This window comes from Aulonocara stuartgranti (genome assembly GCF_965226115.1).
Source record: "Aulonocara stuartgranti genome assembly, chromosome: 11".
NCBI classification, from domain to species: Eukaryota; Metazoa; Chordata; class Actinopteri; order Cichliformes; family Cichlidae; genus Aulonocara; species Aulonocara stuartgranti.
Genome location: NC_138947.1, coordinates 12,347,091 through 12,370,244, shown reverse-complemented (window position 1 = coordinate 12,370,244; position 23,154 = coordinate 12,347,091). Strand labels below are relative to the sequence as shown.

Genomic DNA, 23,154 nt, shown 5'->3' with positions numbered 1-23,154 from the left:
TTAAAGCAGATGGGCAACAGCAGCAACACTGGGCGCCACTCCTGTTCGCTAAGAGCAAAAAACTGAGGCTTCAATTCATACAGGTTCACTAAAATTGAAGCACAGATTCAAAAACGTTGCCTGGTCTGATGAGCTGGATATTTTCTTTATGACCCCAACATTTCCATTCTGACGACTGCTTCCAGCAGGGCAATGCCCCGATGCGAAATTGATATCATGGATGTGAAGCTTACAAGTCTGCAGCAATTGTGTGATCATTTTGATATGGACCAAAATCTCTGAGGAATGTTTCCTGCAAAAGGGAATCCAACCTGTACTAATAAGTTGTACAATAAATAAATAAATATTTCAATTATATTCTTAAATGGAAGTGTATGCAAGTATCAGGCCAACATTTTTTTCTAGTTTGTGCAAGGAAATTAAAAACTGTAAATAAACTTTTGAATTCTGGAAATTTATTGAGGAAATCTGTCCATGTAACCATGTAACTTAGTTACATTAAAAACAAAAAAATCAAGATAACACAAGTCCTGAACACAGAAGGGTTAACATCAGATAAGTACATAAAAAAGGCAAATGTTTAGAGTTTACACAGCTATATAAACAAAAGGTGAACAAACTGTTTCCTGTTCTGAGGAGAATAATGACGCTATGGTGAATGACACACACAGGGCAATTCTCATCCTTTATTTATAACACTGTGCATTATGCTCATTTCTTTTTCTCCTCGTCCTTCTTGGCGTCGGGTTTAGAGCCCGTTTGGGAAGCTAGAGAGCCCATGGCATTACGAATGGCCTCGTTGTTGGGGTCGACCCCAGGAAGGTTTTCTAAAACACTCTGGAGGAACTCCGGATCCTGCATAACATCATAATCCTCTTCATCCTGAGTAGAGGTTTTTAAATAAATAAATAAATATATAAAGGTTTTTGTTTTTAGTGTGATGAAAACTTTGATTTCAAACCACAGTTGCTTATATTCACCTTAGCTTCACTGGAGTCGATGTCAGCACCTGTATCCATGTCCTCAGCACCAAACTCTGCAGAACAAATGAAAGCAGTGATGTCTGTGCATAACAAAAAGGGGACTGGAAGTAATTGTAGTTGTTTTAACCTGAAATTTTTAATAGGAAAAAACAATTTTTAAAAAAGGTCTAAAATTTGAATTCCCCCCCCCAGTTAGCTCAAGTTATACCCAAGTTGTACATTAACACTACCTTCATAAATATCTAACTAAAACTCTTTGGGGACTTGATGACCTACAAGCCAAATCTGGTATTTTGGTATTTTCGTACAGTAATCCAGCGCTGTAGCCATTTTTTCACCCCAAATTTACAGGTGAACTCTAGATACAAGTTAATACAAATTATGCACGTAACATATACAGAGCACTTATAAGTTATGAACCCTCTATAATAATTTGCTGACTGGCTGTAGTAAAAGAAGAAGAAAAAAAATGTAGGTAAACCTGCTCCTGCTCCCTGCATGGACATCTGCAGAGCATAGGCGATCTGCTCATCCTCTGTCATGCGGCTAAAGTCTGGTAGGGCAGGTGTGGCTGAGTCTGTATGTGGAACAGACATCTTCAGCAAGGCATCCTCAGACTCTGAAGCAGGCAAAAAAAGAATATGTTGCATGTATACACTCAGATCACTTGTCACTGAGGGAAAACAGGCAGCAATGGGCATCTATGAATACAATGTTTTCTCACCATCTGCAGCTGGGGAGGAAATGCCAGCTTCAGCAGCTGATGCAACAGCGGCTCTGCGAGCTTCATCCTCCTGTCGCTGTCTCTGCTCCTCCATGGACACACGCAGAGCCTAGTGAGAAGAGCAGGAGACAAAACAAAAATTACTTCCTAATGAAACACGTTGAGTCTTACAACTGTGCAGAAAAAAAGCAAAGAAAAGGCAGAAAATATAATGAAGAAAGACTAAGGCTATGTCCACACGTACCCGGGTATTTTTGAAAACGCAGATTTTTCTATGCGTTTGCACCTTTCGTCCACACGTAAACGGCGTTTTTGGTCACTGAAAACGGAGATTTTTAGAAACTCCGGCCAGGGTGGATATTTTTGAAAACTCAGTTTTTGCATTTACGTGTGGACGAGAAAAACTGAGAAAACGCAGCGTCAAAGGTGTGCGCATTTTTTGACGTCACACTGTGCGCCACGTTATTGTTTCGGTGAAATGAATTTCTACAATACTGTTACTGTTAATTGTACTCTCTGCAGTGTTTAAATGCTTACACACAGTTACTGTCCCTCCACACATACGACTCGGTTCTGCTTCTATGCCCCAGCTTTGTTTACTATTTCCCACCGAGGCTTCTAGACTTCTGATTGGCCAACATTTCTGCATGGTTAGGAATATATCGCCACCTGTTGCTTTGGCATGTTCATAGCAGCGTTTTCCTTCATTTCTGCCTTTACGTGTGGACGGGATTATTTTTTAAAACGAAAACGGAAAATCTCTGTTTTCAAAAATACCCGTGTATGTGTGGACGTAGCCTAAAATAGATCATTTGAAGAACTTTTAATGTAGTCACAAAAAGTTGCGGCTATATTAAACTGCACAAACTATACAAACAAAAACAAAAATTGTGTCCTGTGTTCACTCACCAAAGCCAGCTCAGGGTCTGCACTGGGATCTACTCCAAACTCAAAGTCACTGGCACCCAGACCCAACATGGCACCACCCTCTCCTGCCAGAATGGGTGAGGACAGCAGGGCATCGGCAAGACTGGGACCCGGGGGTACTGTGACCAGGTGGGAACCTGCTCCCTCTTTGCCATTCAGCGTGTTGATGAAGGCTGTCAGCTTCTCTGTGTTCATCGCCTGCGGGCAGAGCAGAAGTTAAGGGGTGCATGTAAAAAAATGTTTGAGTGGGTTATAAGCTCAGAAGGTTAAAAAAATAAAAATACCTCCTCTCCAAAGTTAATGACATCAACATTGACCTTTTCTTTCTTCAAACGCTTTGCCATTTTGATCAACTACAAAAAGAGAGAAACACTTGAGTTAAAACAAACACTAATTTATCAGGCGCGTCATACATTTATAAGTTCAACATTGACATCAGAGACCACTTAGCTAACAAACTGGTGTCTGTTTAAGGAAACAGCAATACTAAAGAAGCTGTTGAAGCAGCTTCAGCTCCCAGGCCAAGATTTGAAGACTTTATGTTCTTTAAAGCAACAGAATCGCTCTGTGAGGTACATTTCCTTTGTAAACAATTCAACCGATGCTGTAACGTTGAGATTGTGGCCTGCATGCTGTGAGATAGTAATGTCAAGTTTGTCACGTCTTTTGTAACCTTAAGATACGACACTGCCGTCCAACTAGTGATTTCAGAGTAAACTCAGTTAACTGTAATAAACTGATTGCTTTCCAGATGCTAGTCTGAAACAGCTGCAAGTCTTCTCACTGGTTATCTTAACCAAGGTGGGGGAAAGCAACACTTTTTGAGCAATACATGAACCCTAATAAGATAATAATAATAACTAATAACAAGAGTTTGGCTTACTTCTTTTTCGTTGTCACACACTGGGCTGCCAACAAACGCAATTATACGCATCTTGTGGTTTTTGCCCTGTCTGTGCTTCAGCGCCAACTACAGACAGAAAGACAGAACATTAAAAAAGAGAAACGAACACATACAAAATAAAATGCATCTGTGTGATTTTCTGTGTGTGAACATAAAAACAGAAATGGCAGAATAGCATTTACCAACATCAATACAATCAGTACCACTGATAACAACTGCATGAACTTTTAGCGATACAGCCAAATGTATGTTATGTAAAAACAACCAAACACATAAAAAAACCTTTTGAAATATCCAAAGTTAAGGAACAATTTCAAGTTGCAAACTACACTGAAAGTATCAAATGGAATTTCAAGGAAACCTGTGGAAAGCTGCCCTTTTTCACAAGTCTGTAACACTTATGCTGGATTCAGACTTCGGCACTGAGTCAGGTGAGGTTTGTGGCATAACCTAAATAAGTGGCCCACGTTTTTGCTGATACTTATACTGATGCTATGATCATTATTCCTTATATTGAGATGATTATCGTTATTCTCTCACTAATAAGTTCAAAGACTGTGACCAAAAGTAGTTTGTCATTATGACGTAGCTACGACATAGATTAACACAAATCCCCAGTTTGTTTGTTTTGCTTGTCTCACAATCTTCTTGTTACTTTTAGCCTTTCCAGTCAAGCTCTTGTACTGCAGTCGAGCTCACTCCTTACGTCTGTTCTTCCTGATTGCTTTCTTGCTCGTACAAATTAAATAACAGAGTACAACTTAGCCTTTCCTGCACTGTCGAACCCACAACTTCTTCTGCAATGGCCACATCCTCCTCCTTTTTTTGAAACACTAGGCTCTGTTTCGTCTAATATTTACTACACTAACTGGGCTTAAGAACCGTTACTTCAAAATATTCTGCAATTCTGCAAACCCAGCAGCTCCTCGCTTAGACAACAAAATTTGCTACTGTATCCATTAATTTAAAAGGACCTCACTAAAGCTGCGGAGAGCAACAACAACACCATTAGTCCAGAGTTTTTAATCAAACTCTGGACTAATGATCCATCCACATGTCTTAAAACTTCACTGCATTCAAGCATTTCTACTTGTCTATTGTGTGTCCAGCAATAAGACCAAGATAGCAGTTGTTGTATGATAAAAATCAATCTCACATGCGCCACCCTGATACCGGTGCAGAAGCTAATGTTTCCACATGGCTGCACAGCATGCAGCTTCGACAGTATCCTCCCCGTATCCGGAGTCAGCGTGGTAAGCACCTCACAGTTGCTGCAGAGCGAATCACAACACTTGTGTTATCATAGGTTTAATCCCATCTTAAACCTCAGTATACTGAAGTGGATTGCTGCTTACTTTGCCATGGAGATGAGGCCCACGTTGTTTTCAGGGTTGCTTCGAGTCTTTGAGTGACATACGATGTTAACAGCATCCTGCTGAGCCTGCAGCCGAGTGGGTAGAAAGTCTCCATTTCGCATGTACTCACTGTTGTCCACACTAAGGAAATTTATAGTAGATTATTTAAAATATAAGCACTTGTTCAATGTAAATGAATGCTATAAGTCAAATAATATAAATATTGCTTGTGAAAAGAGGCCAAAAACAAATATCATCAGGATTTTTCCTACTCAAAATTGGCATTTAAAGGTTGATTATGCAAATAAACGAATCTAAAACCACTCAAATTATTTAAAAAAAATGCCTTAAAAAAATAAAAACAAAATTTTTAGGCAGCTTCTTGAACATAGCAGCTACTGTATAAATGTTTACAATTTGGGCTTTGTAAAAATAGGATTTTACCGACTTCATATAGAAATAAATACAATGTTTTAATAACAATGTTTGAAAGCCTTTTATTGTCTCAAAGGATGAGTTATGTTACGTTAAAAGATAGATATAGGTCTAATTTAAGGCAAGCGATAGGATTCATCTTTGTTTACTGCGTTGGTGAAATGTATGTTTTCATATTGACAGTAGCCTTTTGATTTGTTAGCGGGCTAATGCTAACGTATCAAACTGCTTTTAATCTACCGCCAGAAGCAACCTAAAAATTACAGCTAGATTAAATTCAAGTTGGGTAGAAACGATATGAATTAAACTACAAATATACAAGCAGTAGCATGACCAGGTCCCGATTAAAGAGCTGCTGTTCAGCTAACGATGATTGCTTTGAGCTGCTGGCTAACGTTAGGTTGTGGAGTGACTCAGGGAATAGACGGAGTTCATTATTTCCTAAACAAAGCGAGACAAACACGTCCAAAATAATTTATTTAAACAGCGCCAAAACGAAACACACTCAGCTTTTCATGTCACGGGTTCATTTAAACAAAGCTAGCACTCAAAAGTGTTCATTTTCAACATAATTCAAATTCCTTACCAGACCATAGTGCTTTCAAGCACCATCTTGGCGTCTGCCGTTTACTACGTCATCGTGATGCTTTGTGGGTAATGAAGTTAAATCGAAATTTCTCCGATAAAGCCAAATCTTTAAATTTTATATTTCTTGCTGTGTACAATCTACGGATTCCATAGCGTATAGGTATATATAGGAGTTTGTTTTCGATTCTGAAAAATAAATACATAAAATTGCCAGTCAGAAAGAAATTTTAAGCTATTATCTCAGAATTTCAATTTCAATTGCTGGTACAGTGAGCTGGAATGCCTGACTGTTATAAGCTGTTATAAACTAAAGGAAAACAGGTTAAATTATACCGAAATAATTAAAATCTTTACATTGCATACAATTTAGAAAAGATGTAAGAAGCAATAATGGCTTTACATCATATTTCAATGTACATGCTGCAACAGCTTGCTGTGGTTTTCTTAATCGCACTTAATATGTAATAGGAAAAAAATCACACACACACTCACACATCAAAGCCCCCATTAGTTCATATTTTCAGTTTAAAAAAAGAAAAAGAAACCATCCACAGTCCAGTGGAAAGAAAGCAGGTCAACCGATGTTGGCCTTGCAAATAAAAGTGGGTTAAACATCCTAAAGTGGGGGCCAAATCATCCAGAGGCAGAGGATTTCACAACTGGGATGGAAGGTATGAGATATGCATTTCTCTGTAAAAAACTTAGAAGCTCGAAACCTTGACATTATTCACCTGACAGTGACTGAATGACCATGAAATGTTATCAAAAGAACTCACTATCTTCACTGATACTAAACGGTTCAACCTTTAAGTGAAAATAACTGTACTCTTAATGTCTGCAACATGCTACACACACACACACTTGTGACTTATTTCATCTTCCACTTGTGCAGATCTCTAAGGGAAAGTTTTGGTCTTCCTAAAAAATTTGAATTTGAATTTGAAAAGACCAACACAGGTCATGTGAAAGTCCTTACATCTAAAAACAGCTGCAATTCTCTGAGTTCCTGTCTGCGGTAACTGATCAGACAGTGCAAACAAAGTTTGTTCATTTCAGTGTTTCAAGAACAGTTTGTCCCAGTTCCTAGCATCTGGAACATCTGTTTAGATCCCTCACTGATATTACCAGGAACAATGTACTCTTGGCCCAATTTGGAACAAAACAATAAATGAACTTTTGGTCTTTAACATTGCACCTGGATGATGTCGACTGGCTTAAACTGGAAAGATAAAGCCAGTTCCTGTTGCTGTCATTACCTCCAAACACTCGTTACTCTGTAAGCATCACCTGGAGCTCTGACAGCAGATTATTTCACCTGAGGATGGATGGCAAGCTAATTTTAATGAGATTCACCTACCATCAGGATCCACTCAAGGAGCATCTCACACCCCACCAGTGGGCAGTGTGACACCAGTAAGACTTTCAGTCATATGAATTCCCCAAAACAGATTAAATCTTTCCTTCACAAACCATTTTGGGATAAACTGTAACATGGCAAAAAGTGGAAAAAGTAAAGTTAATCCTTTCCAGCTCAGTATGAAACCAAAGTGCATATTTTCATGCAGGAAGTGATATAATAGGGTGCAAAACAAGAAATCAATTTTAGTAACTGCAGCATTCACTGCGATGCTCAGATTTAAAAACAACAACAACCAACCAAAATGAAGACTTACAAAATGTGTTTATTCATTTAAAATCAGACATGAAAACATCACCACCACCACCACATAACTGAAACATGGCCGGAGGGACAGGCAGCACATATCGCATGAGAAGGCATTTCCGTGACTCATATGTACATATACACATTTTGTACACAGTAAAAATATAGTAATCGAAGCATATAGGACAACCAGCAACGGTGGCTCAAGAGCCGTATAACACATTCATGTAGAAAAAAGCATGGAGAAAATCATCATGGAGAGAATATATCTATCGTATCACAATCCAAACATGTAATATAAAAAGTGAAATTGTCAAACAGTCTCCCTTTATAGGCAACACATGCTATAAAGTTTCAGACATCCTTCTGTCAGTATACACTTTACTTACAATCATCTAAAAAGGTACATAACACATCACTTCAACCTACAGCAATCAGTCGTATCAATAAATATGCTTCTTAGAGCTGAAAAGTGGCAGATTGTGGTTCATATTGCATTACTTCAAATTCATTGTAGTGTCTACTACTGAGTGTACTGCCTTAGAAGCACCAAAGGAGGTTTTTCCTTTTGTCACGGTGTAGTACATTACTCCAGCAAAACAGGTGTGCAGCCAGCAATTAACCAGTGCAACCAATTCATCACATAAAAACATCAAAATGCAGCTCTCGCAAAATCAAACCCGGACTCGTTCTGATCTGAAGACACTGTCAGAGTGTTTACTCTGTTGGCTGTGGCATTTCATTTTTGTATTATAACTGTGATTAGTTTACATTTCAGCAAACTACCAGAACTATTTCATTTCAAGTACAACTAAAAGGTTCTAAACGCTACCACAAATGAATGAATTTCACAGGAATGTGGAGATAAATCTTGAAATGAAGAAATAATTGACAAAGAAATGTTATCAGGCTCTGGATTTTACGTCAGATAAAACTTTCAACGTCAGGAAAAACAAAATACATCCAGTTTAATAATAAATCCTTAAACACAGGTCAGCCCAGTGTTATTACCAAACAGAAACCATCAGTCCATGCAGTAATCTAAAGCCCTCGCCCTCAGCCTCACGTTAACTGCACTAAATCTTCAGTCTACTCTGCTCTTCTCTTTGGTGACTTGCTTATAATACAAAAAGACTTAAATCGTCAGCTGTGCATTGATGAACATGAGTAATTTTCCTTCTTTCTCTAGTCACAGCTCATATTTCTTCCCAAGCCTCTCTGCTGCATAGACCACATGTGCTCAACAAACATAAATAACGATTCTTTAAATGAGATGTCTCAAGTTTTCCTTCAGTCACTTTGTAGTGATTTCTCTATCAGAAATATCTCTTGGGGTTAGAAAAAAAAAATCCCTTAGGTAGAATAAACACAGCCACATTGAAGCTGAGCAAGACTTCATAAAAACACGATACAAAAATTACTTATCGTTAATAATATTGGTCTGAGTGGATGTGAGCGAGTGTCATTTCTGTAACCAGCAGAAATGAGGAGGCCGGTATATCCTTCAATGTATGCTGTGACAGGGAGCGATGTGATTGGCTGAGATGAAAAACCGCAGTGACCGAATACCTGACGTAATCAAAAAAAGGGAGATTGTAATAGATTTTAAAACTGAAAGTCTGAAAACTGACTCACTGGTTGGTCGAGACGTATAAATGGCAGTTTGAGGACTTCAGCTGTAGTGATAAGGCAGGTTTCTGTGTAACCAGTGCACTCACCTGTAAAAAGTGTCAGTTTTCATCGCATGTAAGGGAAGGGGACAAACACGGAAAGGCACAGACATGATGCACGGCAACTTTAAATTAAAAATTCAACAGCATCTACTGGTTAGCAATGCTGTTACACTTATACTTCAGCACATACGGCCATAAACAGAGAGGGGAGATGTTCAGGTTAGTATAAATGTGATCTGCCATGGTAACAAGACTAGGGATGGGTATCGAAAACCGGTTTTGTTGAGAACCGGTTCCCACTGTTTCAATTCCTTGGAATTGTTTGCCATTTTTGCAAACGATTCCCTTATCAATTCCAGTCGCCCCGAATGACGTCACCACGTTGCGGAGCGTCATTTACCTGGCAGGAAACATGGCGGCTCAAACGCTCAAAAGTTTGGTTATACTTTACGAGAACGGATGACAACAGGGCAACTTGCAATACTTGAAAAGTAGATATTTCATTTAAGGGAGGAAACACTACGAATATGCAAAAGCATTTGCTCACAAAACACGCGATGACCTTAAATGAATGTCGTGTTTTTAATTCCGCTCCGGACTCGTGAATCTCAACCCAGCAGCAGCGGTAACGTTTGCACGTCCTCTCCCGTTAATGCGGCAGGTAAATAATCAACTAACAGTGCATATTATGTTAGTGCGATCTGCCTTATTACAAAACCTGCCATTACTGTGCATTTAGGTGACCATGATGAGAGAGACAGACAGAGTCTGGCTCAGATGCTGGCAGTTCTCGCTGCAGTCTACCGGTAGCATCTCCTTTCAGGCCAGGATAGACGAATGTCACCGAGCAGTGACTAAGTTTGTGGTAAAAGGTTTGCACTCATTTGCCACAGCAGATGCCCCGATTTTCGGTTAGTGAATGTGTTTAATTGTAGGCAGGGACATTACTGGATATTCTTGTGTAATTGCTACAGAATAATTTATGTTAAACTTTGTTATTGCTACAGAAGAATATTTATTTTATTATTTTACATTTACAATTTTTTTTCCCGGGGACCCTGTGACACCCATTGAAGAGCCATAGGCTGGATCTCTTAAGATCTCACTGTTGGGTTTGTAAAGCCATGTTACTCCTAAATTTCTATCTTATTCAAAAAGAAGAAACAAAGTTCTAAGCTAATCAACCTTAGTGTTCTCCTTTTTAAAAAAAAGAATTGATAAGAGAATCGATAAAGAATCGAATCGTTAAACAGAATCGAAAATGGAATCTGAATCGTGAAAATCTTATCGATACCCATCCCTAAATAAGACACGTTTTTTTATGCGGAAAAACACTACAATGTACATTCAGCAGTGGGAAGATCTATGTGGCACCACTGAGGCTTCCAGAAAAATAACTTATAAGAAAAAAATGACCATATAGGTCAGGTTAAAACCCCATCCCTCTGCTGTTTTAAATGAATACTGTACAATCGGTAAAGAAAAACGCAAACATGACTACAGAGTCGACAGCAGCAGGTGTTGATTTGACGGATTTCTATCGATGGCGGTGAGAGAGCCATGGATAGCTTAGAGTGCTGAGGGGAGATGGATGTGCAATAACAGGTACGCCGGAGTGGGAGTCACGGAAATGTGAACCCACCTAGACTGTGCACGAACGCACAGTAACATTCATTCCTCCTATGTAGGCTATGCCCTTCATGTGCTTTTGTGTGTGTGTTCCTGCTGAACCGTCCCTGCCCACTCCTACCCACATCTCCTCATGCTGTGGATAGTGGGCAGGATGACTGGCTCTTCAAGGGATAATTTGACTGCCTTCCATGATCAACTGGTGATAGTGAAGATGACCTCTTTTTTTGTTATTTCTCTTTCAATACAATATACAACTCATTATATTGTTTATTATATCATCGCTGCAGACGGACATGAAGGGAAATCTTCAATTCAAGGCCAAACGCCTTTTTCTGAGTGTGTATCGGACAGTTTTGGATAGGTGTGGACAAATATGTACACACAGTGACAGTGCTGATGGCTGGGGAAGTCTGGAGCCTACCGCACAACATGGTCCAAATCACTGCTTTCCTCACGGTCACAAACCATGCTGTTTTATTCGGTGGCTACTGTATAAACTGCAGAGGTCACAAAACAGCAGAGGAGCGATGGAGGGTCTGCGGTGGATGACTGACTCCAGTTCATTTTGCCTTTCTTCTACCCACCTCGCCGTTTCCAGAAGTCTCTCATTGCTGGGAGTGTTTTTACTGCAAAGAAAAAATGTAATTAAGATTGTTTTGTATTTCTGACACCATGCATAAACACTAGCGAATGAACACACTTACGAAACAGATGTTGGTCTCAGGGACGATGTCCGACAGAGAAACTACATCTTCATTTCCAGACAGGTTGCCTGAATTATCTGCAGCCCCTTCTACTCCCAAACTGCAAAGCGGAAAAAGCAATCAATGAGACACAATGACTAACATAAGGAGTTAAAAAAAAACCAAACCCATATTTATTGATTTTGTTTTTTTTAAACAGACTTATCATTGGCTGTACTCTGTACCTGTGGGAAACAGCCTGGTCACAGTCAGTGTTTGCTGATTTGTGCACTTCCACGCCTACAGAGCTGCAGAGGAAAGTCAGAGTCAGACCAGAAGAGATGAAAAAACACAGCGTGAGCACGAGAAGGAAGATGAGAGGTTTTACCGCAGGGGAGGAGAGGTGGAGACAACTCCTGTGCTGCCTTGTGATGAGGTGGACAGATTGGCCTCGCAGTCTGCAGGGTTGTCTACCAGCGGAGGAGTCCGAGGAACCAGATCCGGCCTTCCTGACTGCACACCTGAGGAAAAAAAAGATATTAATATGGCAATTACAGAGAGTTTAACAAGCTTATCCAAAGCTGAGTGCAGTTTAGAATAAAATTAAGCCTGTGGGGAATGCAAGGAGCTGCTGCAGATACAGTATGGGGATGAGCGCAACTAGTTGACTAGTCTTTCCAAGGCTGATGCTGCGCACTGCCTTTCTCTTGCCTTCTATGATGGGAAGTTGTAATCAGGTGAAAAGTAGGTGGAAAGTAAGCACACGACAGCTGTGTGCTTCTGCAGGACTCTGTGACTGTACATTGGCTCAGTCAGAGTTAACAAATCACATTCTGCACAGACACATGGACACTCACTGCTCACATTAACTACAACTACCGTAACAGGTCTGACTTTGCACGTGTGTGTGCGTGACATCAGATGACACAAAGCGCCAAACATTTCAGTGACATTTGAAACATCATTTTAGTGTTTCAAATGTCACTGAGTGTCACTACAATGTGTAGTTTGCTGATGCTATCTGCTGAACTTTATCTCAATTTTTCCCCCACCAATTTCATTTTTAATGCTTGACAAAAGTTTGGGGCCTGAACTTGTTCCCACATCAGTGACCACTCCACTTAACCACAGAACTACTTAATGTGACCTCATCTTCTTGGCTCTTACCGCTGTCCGCCTCGGACTCTGTGCTTTTAAAATGGGAGTGGTAAACTAGTCTGGAATCCACAGATGACTGTCCTGTCGCGTGGGAGAGCGGTGTGGGTGCTCCAAGAGTGGGCGCCCTCCTTAGCCCTGCCTGACCTCCACCGCGGCTTTTCTTGGATGGTGATGGTTTAACTGAAGAGGGCAACAGGAAATGATCAGTGCAATCATCGGGACTTTTCACACCTCTGCTCTCAATGCAGTAAAATTACAAAGACAGACGTACGTGGAATTTTCTTGAACACTGTGTTGCACATGAATTGTTGGAAGCGCTCTGCATAGAAGCCAGGTCTGTGAACTGAAACTGTGTCCTAAGTACCAGGAAAAGGATCATTAAAACCTGACAGACCTTATAAAGCAACATTAGCAACAAAAGTCTATTAATACATATTGTGATGTATAGTGTACGACTTACCCCATCATGGACCAGCGCCTTCCAGGAGTGCTCCAACTTCTTAATAAACCTAAATAATATCACATAATGAAACTATTTAGTGCAACTTACATAAGTGGCGTGAATCTTGCTTATGAATTAGCATAAATGCATATATAAAGAGTGGATTTTGCTGCTCTGACACACATACCTGTAAGATTGGAGAATATCGATGATGCCGATGTAGATCAGCAACCTCTCTCCTTTGCTATTGCGAGCAGGAATACCACCCATGCTGCAAGGTCACAGAAAGAACAACTGCTTCATTCACCATTATTTCACAGCTACAATTTCCCCAGCAAGCAAATACAGGCTGATACAGGTGTGCTGATGGTCACACTCACTGATCTTCTGAATCCAAAGCTCCCTTCCCTCGAGCCTCCCCCTGGATGGACTCCATGGCGGTGCAATACAGACTTTTCTGGGCTTGTGGTCGGCGCTGATCTGGGGTCACTGCTCCTTCAGACCCCGTATTGTCGACCAAACTGCCTCCACTACGCTCCTTTTCTCTGCTGGCCTGGTCCATGTTGTGGATGCCCATCAACAGACTGTAATCCATGATCTTGAAACTCTGCAGGAGCTGCAACAAAGAAACAAGTGCAATGAGAATCGTCTGGCAACGACTGGAACAACCAACTGTAAATCAATGCAAAGACACACTGTTTCACAACAGGCGCCAAAGACTTTGGCAACACTACAATAAAACATGATACGAGTGTACAATAATAAATGTGACATGCTGTCATATATATTACGCTCATTTAAAAACCCTGCTGCTGTTTCCTTACGCTACAGCAGCAAGGTTTTAAAATATGACAAAACAGGTCTAAGTGTTCAATCCAGCAACAGTTAAGAACAAAAATATTTGTAATGTGACCACTGATTCTGATTTAATCTTGATCCTGGAAACAAAGTTTGAGCCCAAAGTTGAAATACATCCCATCTACACAGGGATCAAAGTGAGATTTTTCAAGGCGGCAGTTGCCTAGGTAACCCTCTAATACAGTTATTTCCAAAGTATGGACCACAAGAGGTAATTTCTTACATAAAAAAAATATTTAAAAATTATTTTGGAATCCTTAAAAGTCTTGAGTTGGGTTTTGTGATTTACTTTCAAACTGCATTCAAATATTTAGATGTTAGTCACAGTCATTAGGTGAAAAGATATAACTCAAATAATCTGCTTTACATGACACAACAAAAAAGTCATCTGATCAGAAAATCTATTTTAAACTTAACTAAATAACACACCCAAATCAAAAAAGCAAAAAACAAACAAACAAACAAAAATACAAATGACAGTCCTAATGATTTTTCTTTGGTGGAAAGCCAGAACCTCTGGTGGCTGAAAACCCTGGAACAATGAGGTAATGGAAATGGATCAAATCAATAAAGCATGTGCAGCTGCTGATTAAAAGGAAAAATGATACAGAACATTCTGGTAGTCTGTGCAGATTGGCACCAGTCTACCCCCATCATTTCAAAAGATACCATCCCTCAAAGTAAATAAGGTATTAGTTTGCAGTGTCATGCAAGCTTGAGTCATCTTTCCGACACTACACACATCTGTTGATGACCCTGGAGCATGACAGCAAACAACAACCAATGCCAACTATCAACAACCACTAATCGACTTTGGAGAAATTGGAAATTATAGTAGTCTCTGTAAAATGTAAAGTTTAATGAAGTGCCAGTGCGCTACATGTCGACATTACATGTGTTGTACAATCTGTCAAGCCATCTGCAGGCCATTTACAATGTAAGGACTTTTCATTATATGGAAAAATAGCCTAAAATAACTAAATGAATCTAAAAAGTCTTTGATATTTCTTCACATTTATGCTGTATGTAGAGAAATTTCATTTTTTTTGTATCTTTTATGCAAGAGGATAACAACAATATAAAGTGGTGGTGTACTATTTGAGCTTGCCAAGCCATTCTCCATACACTTTAGTGCTCAGTACTTCAATAAACAATCTATACAAACCCGCCACATCTCTGTAACTCACCAGGCAGTCCCTCTGTATAGTCTTGCACAGAGCATTGTAGTTTTCTGCTTCCAGCAGCAGGCCATCAGGCATGTCCTGGATGAAGTCCAGGTCTTTGTGAGTGGGGACGGCCTTCTCTCTCTCCTTAGGGGAAGCCCGTCTCTTATAGGTGGAGCCTTTCAGGTCATACTTGAGGTGCATGGGGATGATTCTGGGCAGGAGATTGTTCATCACAACAATACGGATATTCTTACCGCCTGCCTGAACGCAATACAGTCCATAAAACTTAGGCAGCAGGGTGCGCTTGTTTTGGTTTATATTCTGAAAGGGAGAGGGAACAGACAAAAAAAAATTAGACACTGAAATTAGAAGAAAAACCTCCCCTTACTTGAGAATTGTTGCAGTAATAGTCACTCATTCTAAACAAACTCCCACCTCCCACTCTATCCACACTCACCATGAAGTATCCAGGCAGCAGTTTCTGGAGAAACTCTGCCTCTTTGTGTTGGACAGTCTTGATGATAAACTCATCATCACTGGAGACGTAGAAGAGGGAACCGCTGGCTCCGGGGTTCGACAGCTCGATCAGCGGCTCATTACACAGAGAATACTTCCAGAAAGAGACAGATGAACCCGCATTAATATAAAATCCAAAAAAACAAAACAGATTTTGTGTTTCTGAAGTAAGATATATGGGTCACTGGCTCCTGATTGCACAATTGATCGATTTAAACTACAGAGACATGATTATCAGTATTTCTAGTGCTGACTGTAAAAACAGACAGCAGAGAAAGAGTCAGGAGGAAAATAAAACGGAGCCAAAAAGCACTTGGACCACAGCTTATCATTCTGTCTGAGATGGCGCAGCTCCATGCCCACTGTGTCAGCAAATGTGGTGATGATGCAGACAAAAGCATCATCATTTTTGAGGAAAAAAAAAGAAAAAAAAAAGGAGAAAACCTTCAGCTATTGTTCATTATTTCTCCAAAAGGGGATCATGTTTGCTTAAACCACTAAATATATATGCAGCATGTAGAGATTCACACACAGCTGTGGTGAACATGGCAGAATAAGCCTTGGGGTTAATACTGACCAGGTAGTCATCTGGCCGAATGCCAAACAGTTCCCTGAAGTAACGAAAGGCGATAGGAGCATAGGTCTTAAAGCGAAAGTCACTGTAGTGATGAGCAGGGGTCAGGTTACTGCCTTCGCTGGAAAGAGCAAGAAACAGATAAACCATTAAACTATGCAAAATGGAAAAATAACAGTTCACCTCATGCATTCAAACAACTCGTATCACAAACCTCGGGAAGAAGATGCTTTCAACAACTACAAAGTCCTGCATGAGAACATCCCTCTCCGCCTTTTGACTTAAGCTGCCAACTGTGTGAGCGATGCCCAATTGGATTGCTCCCTTTAGGGCAGATGACGTAGTCTAGGGAGGTCAGCGAGGAAAAGAGAGTAAGCACTGGAACAAACAGCATTTTACCCCTGTGACTTCTGCTGTTTCACTCACTATTCTTGGGTTTCCAGCAAGAGGAACTTCCAAACTAATTTTAGAATACAGACACCAAAACATGCAGGCCAACCCACTGAACTGTAAACACCTTGGATCACTCCGGCTCAGTGCTGCGGGTGTCAACAAATCACTGTTGTCACTGACCCCGACCCCTGCCCTTACTTTTTTGTAAGTAGTTTCTCCTGTGGTAGTCTCAACGCCCCGGTGTCCAATGGTCTTCTTCATACTCATGCCTGAAGAGCCGGGCATCTGAGGAGAGAGGCAGAAAGCTGTCAAAGGAAAATCAAACACAGTTTGATGTGTGTTTGTGCTGGTAAACGCAGAAAACAATGAGCTAGCTGTTGTAGTATGCAAGCTTTAGGCCAGATGGATGACAGCCTTAACCAAGCGATCAACTGGGCTCACAAGTAACTGAACTTGCAGAGGAAGGTCAAATTGTAAGACAGGAAACTAATCAAACAGCAATCAGCCTGATGTTACTATTCCTGACCAAAAAACTACCTCTGCACTTCCTCCTTTTATTGATATTGGAGCTACAAAAATGTCATAATTGTTTCTGAACCTACAGTATTATTATGAGTAACTATTCATATTTCAAAGTAAGAAAACTTTTAAATATTAATCTATGTAGAGCTTTGAGGAACAACAATGTGGCTCTCCTGCGTTACAAGAGCCACTCTCTCACTTCCATAATAAACTTTTAGTGACCGATGCCTCAAACTGCCAATGTCTGGATGAAAAAAAGTTCAGCCCTATAAGCCTGCTCTGCTCTCCTTTTCCCCTTAGAGCTGAGAGTAGTTACATTTACAGTATCTGCCATAGTTACCTCGGCGGGGGCCATTTTTCGAATGCTGCTGGTCCCTAAAAAGAAAACAGAAAAAGTTAAATTGAGAGGAAGATAAGTGCTCGAAAACCTGCAAGGAAAATCCTACATATACAGAGTAAGCACTCTGTATAGTTCCTTTGTTGAGACTCTGAAACCCAACCCATGCAGTCAGTACTCAAAGTCAAGGCTTGAAATAAATTTGAAGAGTTTGAGTTGGAAAGGCTTTGACCAATGACGAATTTGTTAGGGACTGTTTATGAATCCCTGTGCTGGTTAATTAGGCTATTTCCAGCACTGACGGATGACTATAAGACCGATGATGAACCCAAACCTAAATGTGGCCACAGTTACCACCGGCTGCACCCAGTATGTGAACTGGAACTACTTCTCCCATGAGCTAGCTGCTCCACATTCATCTGTTCCCCCAGGATGTGTGTCAACATCACCACCTCCTTTCAAAAAATGGTGCAATTTCTAGCTGTTGCTGTCCCAGCCTACTTTAAGCCTCAGACTAACTTTGATTTTATAACTGAAATCCACTCCAGCATGCTCACGAATGCTCAGATGTTTCCTAAAGGCAACCTAACAACTCTTTAAATGCTTTGTTTTGAACGGTGATGGACTGAGGGGCAGCACAAAGACCTGGTATAAGATAAATAGGGATTTTTTTTGAACAGTGAATCACGCAAAGCTACTCTTGTAGCCCAAGAATGAAATATGAAGCAGGAAATGAGGTAACAGGTCCCCTTTAAATTAGGCCATTTAGTAAACTCTGTTATCCGACTAGAGATCTATGAGACTGATATTCTGTTCAATTCTGTGTAATTCAATGTTTATTTCACCATGTGACAAGCTAATGCCGCATGGAGATATGAAGGAACACTGGAGGGTTTTCATGCCTGCATGAAACCTCAAACACAACAGCTTCTGTTTGTGTGCCTGTAAAATAATAATGCAAACACCAAGCCAAGACCTTTGCTTAATTGCTAAACAAAGATAAGTCATTAAATCCCAGCATACAGATGTTTGGTAAGAAAGGCACTCAAGTGCAACAAAATAAATACAGCGAATGAGTTCCTGTGTCCTGTCCTTATATAAACTTGGTGTATACACTTACTACATCGCCCACTCTGCAATCACCTCTAGCCTGTAACCAATGGCAACATCTCCTCCACTGCAGTACCATAGGTCAATATACACACAAAAAAAGACTGAAGGCTACAAAGATTTTACACCTGTAGTAACAAGTGAGTCTGAAAAATTGTCTTTCTGCCCCCATCAAACCTGGCAATGCACAGAAAATGAAACATTTTCAACCTAAGAAATGCAGGACTATGTATAATTACACAGACTCACTGAATGCCATGCATCTCTCCTGAGTTAGCAGGGACACACTGCAATCTGCTGGGAAACAATGAGCATCGCTCTGCCCACATTCCCTCTCATTATGTAAAACAACACACTATATCATCACTACTCATGCAGTTGCTGCTCACAGTCACAAACACAGCACACCCATGCGAATACCTCGCTGCAACGCTCTCCTCCAGAACTGAGTCCTGATATCTGCGGAGCAGGACAAGGTCAGGCTAACTGGCTTAACCAAGTACATGCACCACACTGAACTCATTTAAAGTAGGTGTGCACAGAAGTAAAGGAAGCATGGCCTAAATAATTAAGTCAGTTAAGCAACTGCTACTTTTCTTTTATTGTAAAAGGAAAACCATCAGGACCGTTTACAAAACAAACATGATTAAATGTGCTCAACATGTAAAATAGAATATTGTTTACCAAAAATAACTTAGAAATGGACAATTTTGTTTAAGGTAGATAACACAGACTGTTACTAAATTTGGATCATGCGTACTTGCATGTGTAGTAACCCCAGATGGCCCGGTTTCAGCTATGATTGTTATTATTACTACCATCTGTATTTATTAAGGTCAATCAATATACAACCAGTTAATGGCATATATTTTGCATCAGACTATGGATAGTAATTAGACTAAGTCAGTTCCCTAACAATGACTTTAGCTCATCAGCGGCAGGCCTCACTACAATAGGCAAACCATCTGTTCCTCTCTGTGTACCAAACAAGTCCCTGCCAGCCTTGTTTACGCACAGCCCACAGCATGCACGGCAATACCATGACCCATGGACACACTCTTTAAGGTCATTTCTGAAGAATCCACAAATATACTGTTTCTTGACCTGATTTGGAAACGACGCTGATAAAAGCCATTAGGGAAACCACAGTGAGTTACTGTCACTGAAGTGTCTGTGAGCGTGAATGCTACATCTTGTGCTTGTGCTGTCCCTGGATTTCAGCCATCTGGGAGCCACAGGAGTGCTTTAAAAAGCAACTATTTTTATTCACTGATTCAGACTGGGTGGTTACCAGGAGCAGAGCAACTCAAACATATACAGGGAAGCTAATGAGTGATGCACAACTAACTGGATTAGAGAGATGCATCTTCCCCATTGCGTGCTTTATCTTGGGGGAAAAGAAGTCTCTGAAAGCACATGATCAATCTATATCTGTGAAGCAAGTGGAACCAGTTCATGTGCAGTGCATAGGTCTGATATCGGTGATCCTAAACAAAGGTGCTTAAATAAATTAAGGCTGCTTTATTGACTTAGATAAGCGTGACAAAGGAACGCAGAAAAAGACAATACACCACCTAAACTGAAAATATTTGTACAGTAACAGTTGGGAGGTGTTTAATGAAGCCCTTAGGTAAGTGAAAGCGGATTTTTTTTATCCATGTACATCACAAAACGTTCAGAGGAAGAGGAAACGGGATGTAACAGGCGAGGAAGACTTGAGTGAGAGCAGTTACCGTTAACTTCCCATAGATGCTTGATTGGGGGGGGGGGTTAACACCAGCAGTATTACACACGTCCCATTCATTTACCAAGCAACGGCGATCTTTGTTTATAAAATCTCAACTCGCCTTCACCTGCTTCGTTTGCGTGTAAACACCATAAAGCGTCAACAAGACAGCCGGTTTGATAACAAAACAGTTTGGTCAACGTGGTGTCGGGAATTACTTTATAGCACGCTATAAAATCAATAGATTGTTCCTCATATTTAAGAGTGGCCTGCACACAAAATCTTCTTGTGTTTTAACACGAGAAGACCAGGATTTATTAAAGAGCCAGCTAAATAAGCGAACCACAGATTGGTTCATTTCTTTGGTGGAAAATCTCGATGCTAATTAGCTAACGGCTAACGAAGGCTCAATTACAGCCAGAGCTCCAGCGTTGCATCACTTTCAATGCTTTAAAACACTGTAGATATCGCTTTTTACGCTAGTTTTGAGACGAGAAAGGAATGAGATTTGATAGCTAGATACCTGTCGGGGCTGCTGATCCCATGTCTGCTGTTCCAGCAGTCGCCATTACGATCTGACTGTTAACATCATAGACAGAGCCGACACTTGAATTTTGATGCTCGTGTTGCTGCTGCTGCAGCACCACAGCGCCTCCAGTGGAGGGACGTGGGACGGTTTCAGTTTGCTGTAGTGCGACAGAAAGGCGCCCGCAATTGAATATATACACTACTCAAAAAAGAAGTTGTCGGCTGACTCTTGTTGTAAAAATAAAACAATTCAGCCCCGTGGTACAAGTCAAAACTTCTTGGGGAGCTAATAGGTTTCATTTCCACCGGTTTATGACCTCTGCTTCCCTTTTCCTGCCTCCTCTTGCTCTGTTTGTTCGCCGTAGCTCTGCAGGTGGAGTACTGCGATTTGGAGTGATGTTTCCAAAGATGCCCTGATTCAGTCTGCTTCCTTTTTGTATTTACTTGACTTTCATGTAAGTCAGGTGGTGACACTGATAGACTTTGAGGTGCCATCTGTACCTGTTCGAAGGCTGCTTTTATCGGCATCCTGTGGACCACCACTTTTAGATGGATTACCAGACTGGTCAGGTGAATCTGGCTTGTGTGATGACAGAGAGGACATGCCTTTGTCCTCATCCTTAAAATAAAGAGTGGATGCCAAAGCTGGTGTTTTGATGCTTCAATGTCTGCAAATTTTCTGTTGATAAGAAGAAAAATGAATGAAACAATGAATCGGGACAACATTAGAAGATCATTTCATGCTATTTTGACTGTGCTAAATGAATATATCCCATATTTGCCAGAGAATTTCTTTTAAATTTAAAATTCTTCTATAAAGGGTTAAAATCCAAAATCTGTAATTAATATTTTAAACTTATAATTCAGGCTGAAGTTTTAAAAGACTGTGTCAGTGGGGGGGAAAAAATACAATATAATAGTTTTTGGGAAGGTGGCATTTTTTGTTGTTAGGACCTGGAGTATCGTTTTTTGTAAAACAAAAATCTGACACTGCAGAAAAAATAGAAATGCATGAAAATGAATGTCGCTGCTATATCATTGGCCCATCTCTGGGCCTAATAAAAACAATGATCAAATGCATCTTGAAATGTTTTTTATGGAAATTGTTTTTGTTTGGCTGGGGGGATTCAATAAAAATCAATGGAGTTATGTAAACATACTGGCCTTTAAAGGGTTAAAATCCCCAAACTGTAATTAATATTTAATATATACAGTTCAGGCTGAAGTATTTTTAAAAGACTGAGTGATTTAAAGTGGAAAAAAACATTATTGCATAGTTTTTTTACAGCAGTTTTTGGAAATCTGCCATTTCTTGTTCTTAGGTTAAAAAAACTTTTTAATCATCTAAAGCTTTGATGATTGTGGCTGTGTCTCTGTGTTAAATAACGAGCTGACATTTTCCTCAGGACGCGATCAGCTCAACGGCCCTCGAGTTACCTGCATACATCCTGCTCACCTGTCAGCTGTTTAACACCTGCTGCTAATTCAAGAAACACGCCCACGTTACCTGGTGATAGTCACAGTTTAACTGGACAGCCGGTGCTCGATATAACGCAATGCCTGCGCATTATTCTGCACAAGATAAGTAAATATAGTTTGTTTCCTGAGTGCAGAGCTGCTGGAGCTTGTTTCCCTACAGAGCACTTTGTAGGTGAACCCACTTTATCAGCGACTGATGTCCAATCACCGACACACAGCTGAAATCTCCACTGAGTTTTAGCTTGGAAAACTAACACTGCACATCACTCTGAACACACCATCCCCACTGTCAAATATGGTGGTGGCAGCATCATGCTCTGGGGGTGCTTCTCTTCAGCAGGGACAAGGAAGCTGGTCAGAGTTGATGGGAAGATGGATGGAGCCAAATACAGGGCAATCTTGGAAGAAAACCTCTTGGAGTCTGCCAAAGATTGAGACTGGGGCGGAGGTTCACCTTCCAGTAGGACAACGATCCTAAACATAAAGTCTGGGCAACAATGGAATGGTTTAAAACAAAACATATCCATGAGTTAGAATGGCCCAGTCAAAGTCCAGATCTAAATCCAATCGAGAATCTGTGGCAAGATCTGAAAACTGCTGTTCACAAACGCTGTCCATCTAATCTGACTGAGCTGGAGCTGTTTTGCAAAGAAGAATGGGCAAGAATTTCAGTCTCTATGTGCAAAGCTGGTAGAGACAAACCCTAAAAGACTGGCAGCTGTAATTGCAGCAAAAGGTGGTTCTACAAAGTATTGACTCAGGGGGCTGAATAATCACG

The 23,154-nt window shown here is 40.5% G+C and overlaps 2 protein-coding genes across 2 annotated transcripts; both read right to left on the bottom strand.

The window, feature by feature from the left end:
* Positions 1-438: 438 nt before the first annotated feature.
* On the bottom strand, positions 439-6,009 carry LOC309716514 (26S proteasome non-ATPase regulatory subunit 4-like). Its single transcript, XM_082550348.1, has 10 exons — positions 5,915-6,009; positions 4,894-5,034; positions 4,695-4,809; positions 3,518-3,604; positions 2,919-2,987; positions 2,617-2,832; positions 1,708-1,816; positions 1,465-1,602; positions 981-1,036; positions 439-882 (listed from the first exon to the last, which is right to left on the bottom strand). Exons 1-10 carry the CDS (start codon positions 5,938-5,940, stop codon positions 712-714), a joined length of 1,128 nt encoding a protein of 375 aa, XP_082406474.1. The 5' UTR covers positions 5,941-6,009; the 3' UTR covers positions 439-711.
* Positions 6,010-7,578: 1,569 nt separating this feature from the next.
* pip5k1ab (phosphatidylinositol-4-phosphate 5-kinase, type I, alpha, b) lies at positions 7,579-20,989 on the bottom strand. The gene is made up of 16 exons (XM_082552554.1): positions 20,893-20,989; positions 17,537-17,571; positions 16,873-16,959; positions 16,496-16,626; positions 16,285-16,402; positions 15,649-15,801; positions 15,213-15,512; positions 13,548-13,783; positions 13,355-13,438; positions 13,186-13,234; positions 12,997-13,081; positions 12,735-12,905; positions 11,956-12,088; positions 11,813-11,875; positions 11,589-11,688; positions 7,579-11,510 (listed from the first exon to the last, which is right to left on the bottom strand). Exons 1-16 carry the CDS (start codon positions 20,936-20,938, stop codon positions 11,508-11,510), a joined length of 1,794 nt encoding a protein of 597 aa, XP_082408680.1. The 5' UTR covers positions 20,939-20,989; the 3' UTR covers positions 7,579-11,507.
* Positions 20,990-23,154: the final 2,165 nt, after the last annotated feature.

Excerpts from the sequence above, each read along its gene's own strand:
- LOC309716514 (XM_082550348.1), bottom strand. The coding sequence starts at position 5,940 with ATGGTGCTTGAAAGCACTATGGTCTG. Across the intron at positions 5,035-5,914 it reads CTTGAAAGCACTATGGTCTG|TGTGGACAACAGTGAGTACA; the intron begins GTAAGGAATTTG and ends AAATTTCCTTAG. Across the intron at positions 1,603-1,707 it reads TTCCTCCCCAGCTGCAGATG|AGTCTGAGGATGCCTTGCTG; the intron begins GTGAGAAAACAT and ends TGCCTGCTTCAG.
- pip5k1ab (XM_082552554.1), bottom strand. The coding sequence starts at position 20,938 with ATGGCGACTGCTGGAACAGCAGACATGGGATCAGCAGCCCCGACAG. Across the intron at positions 17,572-20,892 it reads GGGATCAGCAGCCCCGACAG|GGACCAGCAGCATTCGAAAA; the intron begins GTATCTAGCTAT and ends TTTTCTTTTTAG. Across the intron at positions 12,906-12,996 it reads AGTGTTCAAGAAAATTCCAC|TTAAACCATCACCATCCAAG; the intron begins GTACGTCTGTCT and ends TGCCCTCTTCAG.